The 9,055-nt window shown below is 42.9% G+C and overlaps 1 protein-coding gene across 1 annotated transcript; it reads left to right on the top strand.

The window, feature by feature from the left end:
- The first annotated feature begins 6,470 nt into the window (after positions 1-6,470).
- LOC148969393 (uncharacterized) lies at positions 6,471-8,495 on the top strand. Its single transcript, XM_089126080.1, has 2 exons — positions 6,471-8,065; positions 8,261-8,495. Exon 1 carries the CDS (start codon positions 6,560-6,562, stop codon positions 7,655-7,657), a length of 1,098 nt encoding a protein of 365 aa, XP_088982206.1. The 5' UTR covers positions 6,471-6,559; the 3' UTR covers positions 7,658-8,065; positions 8,261-8,495.
- Positions 8,496-9,055: the final 560 nt, after the last annotated feature.

Consider the following 9,055-nt stretch of genomic DNA (forward strand, 5'->3'; position numbering starts at 1 on the left):
AAAGGACTTAAATTATGATTTGTTAATAAAAAATAATTGATATTATTTGTTATGCTGTGTAAATATCCTTAGATATCCTTACAACATTTAAGCAGAATATTAATTAAAAATGTTAACTAGCATAATAAAAAAAAAACTGTTTGTCTTTTCAAATCTGTGGTGTGTCATATTGAGTTGGCTTGTGCATTTTGCTGGGAGAATATGTTGCATTCACACCATGTTGTAATTACCGTATACATTTCTTTATGCTTTTGAATGGTTGAATACACTAATCGGTCTGCACAGTGCCACTTCCAAGTCGAGCACACCATGGGTGCTTCTTAATACTCAAATTGATGCTTCCTCTTTTCCTCGCTCCTCTCAAACCAGCACTCGGGCGAGTACCCAATGACCGAGTACCCGCAAATATTTGATTTAACAGGAGGAGTTATATTTACATTGTCGTTTGTGCTGTGCGTGAGGGCCAGCAATCAATAGGCACGGGTGGATTGAGGGTTCAATAGCCAATTTGGAGTCAATTCGGTACCCACTACCCACATATATGCAGCTTGTAACTGCCTCTGTCGCCAATTTATTCCTGTATTAGCACTTTTACTATTTTCGTTTCTTCTGAATTTAATGTTAACAGCAAGACGGAACTAATTATTGGTTCCGCCCGGAGGTTTCCGGCCGGGCGCTTTTGAGCGACGCACTGAGAAAAACATTACCGCGAAAGAGACTGATGTGTCCGCTGTTATCGTGTTTAAGTGCATAAGTTTACAAGAAAATAGGCAGAAAGAAGATACAGAAGATCTGAAAGAATGTTTTAGCACCTCCATGTGATAAGCAGCAATGAGGTTTGTTACCGTTCATTTTGCTGTGATGGTGTTTGTGTTTACATATGTTTTCATGTGTATTTTTGTGATGTAACGTTATAACATATAAGGTGTCTAACGTTAGCTGTATATGGGCTTGATTATGACACAATATTTGTGAGACATGCATGTAGCATTATTTTTTTGTTTATATTTTCTTTCTTCATCTTCAACCAGTTCTCACGGGTTGACCAGCATTAAAGCCCTGTATTCTAAACAAGACCTCTTGCCTCATGTCTGTCACTGGAGGAGCTACAGTGAGAACTCATCTGCTCTGCATGAGTAGATGAGGAAGACAGTACCAAAGAGCCGTAATCCATGGACAAGAAGGGACATCTCTACATCCAAGACCGTGCATCTGCCCCTGACATTTACGCATCCGCAGCATCCACAGAAGAATCCAGGTGCCTTTCCACGAATCCGGATGAAGTTAAGAAGCTTAAATATTTCCCACAAGAGACTGTGACACATCCCTTTTTTGCCGTCATATTCATACGGTATAATTGCGTGCATGTTTAAGTGTTAACTAAGCTGCAATTAAGAGACTTGAAATGAAAATATTCTGCACAAAAGACTGAATTTTGCATTTTGTAGAATAACAAGATATAGATTTGTGTGAAATAGATCTAAAAAAAAAAAAAAATTCTAAAAACTAATACCAGTAGTAGAAAGTTTAGAAATGTGAATAGCTAAAGAGAAGTGAATCACTTAGCTTTTTGCCAAATTACATTTAACCCAAAATTAAGTACACCAAGTAACAATGTCAGAGCCTAGTCATACATCTAGCAGAAAGCAGGTTAGTGCAGGAAAAAATATAGAGCAACAGTGCATAGACATGCAACTACAAGCCACTAAAGGCACAAGAGCTGATGACCACACTTCCTCACAAGAACCACGAAGGAGCCAAAGAGTCCGAAAATTAACGGAAAAGGGCCAAGAGCTGTACAGTGAGCAAATAAGAAGATTTGCTCACCGTTTCTCTGTGAGTTATGAGGAGTGGAAGGCTATCGCTAAGGACGCCAAGCAAGCCCTGAGTGGACAATGCTCTAAAAACCTGCTACATGAATACATCAGCAAAGTAAGCATGGCCTCAAAGAATCTGAACACTGCTTATGAAGAGTTGAGGCACATAGACAACCCTGACCAAGACACACGTCGCAGAATTGACACCTGTGATGCAGTAACCAGGAAGATCATCCAAAACGCAAAGGATCGTTTGGAGACAGCAGATAACGGTGAAGGAAATGAAGAACAAGGCCACAGGGCGACATCGTCTATATTCAAGTCTGCAGCCTCAGACAAGATAAGTGTCAAATCCCAATTCACTAAGTCCTCTCATGCTCAAGGCAGCTCCAGACATTCAAGTCGGATTTCTGCAAGCAGACAAGATGCCGCTGCTGAAGTTGCTGCCAATGAAGCTACTCTAGAAGTACTACTAGAACAAGAGTGTTGCATTGAGGAATTGGAAAGGCTTGAAGCTGAAGCTGCAGAGAGACAAAAGGTGCTAGATGCAAAGCGCAGACAACTGGAGCGACTAGAGACAATTAAAAAGTTAAAAGCTGCTAAGGCACGTCAGCGAGTGTATGATCAGAGTGAGTGCTCAGATGAAGAAATAAGCAGTCTACTCCATCACAGTGTCTGTATTAAGGGAAGGGAAGAAGCGAAACATGAAAATAATCCGTTGCAGCACCATTCCTCACCACAAGACTGGGCACACTCAAAGCAAGATGAAAGTACAGCAGCTCTTGTGAGAGCACTTGCAGAGTCCATCAGTGCAGGTCGTCTTCCTATACCTGAACCAACAATATTCAGTGGCGACCCACTCAGATTCAATGACTGGAAGGTTTCGTTTCAGACACTCATTGATCGGAAAAACATTCCAACTGAAGAAAAGATATATTACTTGCGAAAGTATGTGGGTGGACCTGCTAAAAAGGCTATAGAGAGCTACTTCCTGCTTGGTTCAGAGTCAGCCTATCATGCAGCTTGGAGGATCCTCGAAGAAAGATATGGGAATCCTTTCCTCATAGCCAAAGCCTTCAGAGACAAGCTGGAGGGATGGCCCAAGATAAGCTCCAAATGCAGTATTGAACTTCAAGAGTTTGTTGATTTCCTTCGGAGCTGTGAGGCTGCTATGACTCAGATCACAGGCCTCAATGTACTCAATGACTGCAATGAGAACCAGAAGTTACTTGCAAAACTTCCAGACTGGCTGACCTCGAGATGGAACAGAAAGGTAATAGAAGTGGAGGAAGAAAGTCACACATTTCCAAACTTCCAGCAATTTGTAGAGTTTCTCACACGTGAAGCTAAGATTGCAAATAACCCAATAACATCTTTCCATGCTCTGAAACCTGCTGAAGATAAGCAGATCAAGGTTTTAAAGAACAGAGCTGTAGGAGCTAAAGTACTAGCAACTAACTCAGATGAAAGGGCTTCCTCCACAAGCTGTTTCTTTTGTGAGAAGTCAGGACACAGTCAAGTGTTGGAAGTTTATGGATAAGACCATCTCTGAGCGAATCAAGTTTGTTCAAGGGATGAAGTTGTGCTTTGGCTGTCTGAAGCCTGGCCATCGCTCAAAAGAGTGTGAAAGTAGGAAGATCTGCGATACCTGTGAGAAAGGACATCCAACCTGCTTACACGATAATCGCAGCAAAGAAAGAGGAATGTCAACAAGGACTGGTAGGGAAATGGAGCATGACAAGTCAAGAGAAGGAACAACAGATCGCTCACAAGAAAAGATGACAAGAACACCACGCGAGGTAACGTCTAACAGAGTTATCCAGAACGTTAAAAGTACCCATACATCCTCAGTCATTCCTGTGTGGCTGTCAACTACAAGTAAGCCAAGTCATGAAGTTCTTGTGTACGCTCTCCTCGATACTCAGAGTGACACAACCTTCATCCTTGAAGAGACAGTTAAGGTGCTTCACACTAAAATTGAACCAGTCCAGTTAAAGCTCTCCACAATGACTTCAAGAAATACAGTGGTGCCTAGCACAAAGCTGACTGGTCTACAAATAAGAGGATTCTACTCAGATAAGGTAATCTCTCTGCCAGTAACTTACTCAAGAGAATTCATCCCTGCAAACAGAGATCACATTCCCACACCAGAGACTGCCAAGTCATGGTCTCACCTTGAGCACATTGCAGATGAAATTGCTCCTCTACAGAGCTGTGACATCGGCCTACTAATTGGCTACAACTGCCCTCAAGCTCTTGTACCAAGACAAGTGGTTGCTGGAGAAGAAAGTGAGCCCTTTGCTCAGAGAACAGACTTGGGTTGGAGTATAGTTGGTTATGGCAACCCATGTCTTGACTTTGGAGATGCCTTTGGAACAAGTCATCAGGTCATTGTGAAGCAAGTGATATCAGTTCTTCCAAATCTCCCAAGCGAAGTGCACTATGTCTGTAGAACACAGATCAAGGAAGTAATCCTTCCTACAGATGTCATCAAGGTGTTGGAATCTGATTTCGTAGAAAGGGCTTCGGAAGACGAACACCTTTCTCAAGAGGATCTTCAGTTCATGTCAATCATGAAAAGCGGCATCAGACTCAAGGAGGACGGGCACTATGAAATGCCACTTCCCTTCAAGAAAGAAAGACCAAACTTACCAGACAACAAGATATGTGGCATTCACCGTCTCAGATGTCTGGAGAAAAGGTTAAAGGGAAATGAGCAGTACTATAAAGACTATAAGGCCTTCATGGAGGAGACAATAGCTCGTGGAGATGCTGAGCTTGTCCCTGAAGAGGATATCAGCAAGACTCCAGCGTGGTACATTCCTCACCATGGGGTGTATCATCCCCAAAAGCCTGGTAAAATCCGTGTCGTTTTTGACTGCTCCGTTAGGTTTCAAGGGACATCCCTGAATGACCATCTCCTGACTGGCCCAGAGTTAACCAACACCTTGGTGGGAGTTTTGTGTCGGTTCAGAAAGGGTCGTGTGGCAGTTATGTGTGACATAGAACGGATGTTCCACCAGTTCCATGTTAAGCAAGAGGACCAAGATTATCTCAGATTCTTGTGGTGGAAGGATGGAGATCTTAAAACCCAGCCCTCCATTTATCGAATGAAGGTCCACTTGTTCGGTGCAGCTTCATCACCTGGATGTGCTAACTATGGCCTAAAGCATCTTGCCGCTCAAGGACAAGAACGTTTTAGAGAAGAAACCATCAGGTTCATCCAGAAGAACTTCTACGTCGACGATGGATTGACAAGTGTAGAATCTGAAGACCAAGCAATCCAACTAGTGAATGAAGCAAGAGAGCTGTGTCGCACAGGAAAACTTCGACTGCACAAGTTCATCTCCAACAGCAAAGAAGTCTTAGACGCAATTCCCGAGGAAGAGTGTGCTAAAGCTGTCAAGGATTTGACCATGATGTTGGGAGAACCACTGATGGAAAGAGCACTAGGGGTACAGTGGTGTGTAACTTCTGATGAGCTGCAGTTTAGAGTGGTTGTCAAAGAAAATCCACTTACACGCAGAGGGGTCCTGTCCACAGTTGCTTCTGTGTATGACCCACTTGGATTTGTGGCACCCTTCATCCTGGTAGGAAAGAAGATCCTGCAGCAGATGTGTCGTGACAAGCTCAGTTGGGATGATCCTTTGCCTGATGACCTTAGACCCCTGTGGGAGTCTTGGGTGCAAGATCTAAAAAACTTGGCTGAGGTGAGAGTCCAAAGACACTATCTGCCATCAAGCTTCAAGGTCCAACATTATGAGCTCCACCACTTCTCTGACGCCAGCGTGTCAGGCTATGGAGAGTGCTCGTATTTACGAGCAGTCAGTACATCAGGTGAAGTCCACTGCTCCTTAGTCATGGGAAAGTCAAGAGTAGCTCCTACTAAAGTCATGACTATACCAAGACTCGAGCTGTCAGCAGCAGTGGTAGCAGTCCGGACCAGTGACATGCTTAAGAAAGAACTAGAAATAGACTGCCAACAAGAATGTTTCTGGACTGATTCAAAGGTGGTACTTGGGTACATCGGTAATGAAGCCAGAAGATTTCATGTTTATGTAGCAAATCGAGTTGAGCGTATTAGACTAAGTACAGATGCCGGACAATGGAGATATGTAGCTTCAGAAGATAACCCAGCTGATCACGCCTCAAGGGGTGTCACGGCAAAACAACTCACAGCTTCTAACTGGTTCACAGGTCCAGAGTTTCTTTGGCAGAAAGAGTTACCAACTGGAGAAATCATGGTGGGAGAGATCGAGAGCAGTGACCCAGAGGTCAAGAAAGCTCAGGTTCATGACACTCAGGCAAAAGAAGCAAAAACACTCCTAGAGCGTCTGCACAAGTTCTCAGACTGGGCAAGATTGGTGAAAGCTGTTGCCAGACTCAAGCGCCTTGCTAAGGAAATCAAAGGTCTCAAGCCAAGATCCAGTGATGCCTCAAGCTTGGAGGAAAGGAAAGAGGCGGAGCTGACCATAATCAAGATGGTGCAGGAAGCAACTCTCTGTCAAGAAATTCAATGCCTTAGACATCATAAGGAGACAAAGCTCAAAGACAAAGTCAGCCAGCTGCACAAGCTATGTCCATTCCTGGATGATCAAGGTGTAATGAGAGTAGGAGGCCGCTTACCTCATGCTGCCCTACACCTACATGTGAGGCATCCAGCAATCCTTCCTAGAGACAGTCATGTGTCTGCATTGCTCATCAAGCACTATCATGAAAGAGTGTACCATCAAGGTCGAGGAATGACTATTAATGAACTCCGAGCCAATGGTATATGGATCCTGGGTTGCAGCAAGCTTGTTTCATCCCATATTCACAAGTGCACACGTTGCAGAAAGTTCCGAAGATGCACAGAGCAACAAAGGATGGCCGACCTTCCAGAAGATCGGATGGAAACAACTGCACCATTCACTTACTGTGGAATGGACTGCTTCGGACCGTTTCACATTAAGGAAGGAAGAAAGGAGCTAAAGCGTTATGGGCTGTTGCTCACCTGCATGTGTTCCAGAGGAGTTCACATTGAAGCACTTGATGACTTGACCTCAGATGCCTTTATCAATGCTCTGCGTTCGTTCATCGCCATTCGGGGATCAGTAAGGCAGATAAGGTGTGATCAAGGGACAAACTTTGTCGGAGCAAGGCGTGAGTTCATTGAAGCATTGAAACAGATGGATCAAGAGGAGCTCAAGGATTTGGGCTGCGAGTTCATCATGAACACCCCGGCCTCAAGTCATATGGGTGGTGTCTGGGAAAGGCAGATACGCACTGTCAGAAGTGTCCTGGCGTCCATTCTACAACAGTCGTCCAGACAACTAGACTCCTCTTCCCTACGAACATTTCTATATGAGGCCATGGCGGTTGTGAATAGCAGACCTCTAACCACTGATCATCTGAACGATTCTACTAGTCCAGAGCCCTTGACACCAAACCATATCTTGACCATGAAGTCCACAATCATTCTCCCACCTCCTGGAAGGTTTGTCAAGGAAGATCTCTACCTCCGCAAAAGATGGCGCAGAGTTCAACTCTTAACCAACAACTTTTGGGTACGGTGGAAAAAGGAGTACCTCTTAAATCTCCAACACAGACAGAAGTGGACCAAAGATCGCAGAAATGCAAAGGTCGGTGACATTGTTCTGTTGCAAGATGTTGCCACACCGCGAAACCAATGGAAGCTAGCAAGAGTCATCGAGGTGTATCCTGGAAGTGATGAAAGAGTGAGGAGACTCAAGTTACTTATCAGTGACTCCTCCCTGGATGGAAGAGGAAAGCGTACTTCCAAACCTGTTTACCTGGAGAGACCCATTCAGAAAACAGTTACATTGATAGAAGCAGACTGATGGTTCAATCATACACACAGACACAGTTTATTAGTTGTTTATTAGGATAGAGTTCAATTTTATTTATTCATGCAATATGTTTGTCTCCAAGTTTAAGAAATCACTTGTGATTTGGTGGGAGTGTAACTGCCTCTGTCGCCAATTTATTCCTGTATTAGCACTTTTACTATTTTCGTTTCTTCTGAATTTAATGTTAACAGCAAGACGGAACTAATTATTGGTTCCGCCCGGAGGTTTCCGGCCGGGCGCTTTTGAGCGACGCACTGAGAAAAACATTACCGCGAAAGAGACTGATGTGTCCGCTGTTATCGTGTTTAAGTGCATAAGTTTACAAGAAAATAGGCAGAAAGAAGATACAGAAGATCTGAAAGAATGTTTTAGCACCTCCATGTGATAAGCAGCAATGAGGTTTGTTACCGTTCATTTTGCTGTGATGGTGTTTGTGTTTACATATGTTTTCATGTGTATTTTTGTGATGTAACGTTATAACATATAAGGTGTCTAACGTTAGCTGTATATGGGCTTGATTATGACACAATATTTGTGAGACATGCATGTAGCATTATTTTTTTGTTTATATTTTCTTTCTTCATCTTCAACCAGTTCTCACGGGTTGACCAGCATTAAAGCCCTGTATTCTAAACAAGACCTCTTGCCTCATGTCTGTCACTGGAGGAGCTACACAGCTGCTTTCAAATGGTCCGAAGACCATCAAAGGTTTCAAATGACAGTCCATCAAGCGCATCCATTCATGATAAAAGTGCTCGAAATGGCTCTGGGGGGTTAATAATTGTCTTCTGAAGTGAAGCAATGCGTTTGTGTAAGAAAATGATCCATATTTAAAACTATTGACGAAAACAACAAGCTTGGCAGGCGGCCTATGCAAAAAGTAGGTAAGTTCTTATTAAAAATTCTTATTGGTTGTTTAATAATAATAATAATAATAATAAAATGCTGCAAAAAGTATCAACAAGCAAGTATTATTTTCAAAAGAATGGTATTTTATACAATGAAATGAATTTGTACATAACTTTCAGTTGATCATCTTCACTATTTTCTGATTACATGCAATTTCCAAGGAAGTTGTTAGGCTATTAGAACATAATAATTATTTTTATTTACAAACTGTCGTACTTCTGGTATCAAGTTGCTTTCATTAAATAATATTTGTTTAGCCAATTTTTGCCTATTTTCGACTTGAATGCGTGACAATCAAGAATAATGCCTGACTTGGAGGTAGCCAGAAGCTTCCAATCTTGAAGGGAGCAGTCAAGGTATCGTAGGCCTAAACCACTGTGTTTATTAACTGTTCTAGGGTAAACTTTTGTATTAGCAATCGCAGTACAGTTCCTGTGTCCTCGACACTCTCGGTTTCATGGCAAACTGACGAAGAAACGA

Source organism: Pimephales promelas, chromosome 23, assembly GCF_988280905.1.
Source record: "Pimephales promelas chromosome 23, fPimPro1.hap1.1, whole genome shotgun sequence".
In the NCBI taxonomy this organism is placed as follows: domain Eukaryota; kingdom Metazoa; phylum Chordata; class Actinopteri; order Cypriniformes; family Leuciscidae; genus Pimephales; species Pimephales promelas.

Bases quoted from the DNA above. Each gene is read 5' to 3' on its own strand.
- LOC148969393 (XM_089126080.1), top strand. From the start codon at position 6,560: ATGACTATTAATGAACTCCGAGCCAATGGTATATGGATCCTGGGTTGC.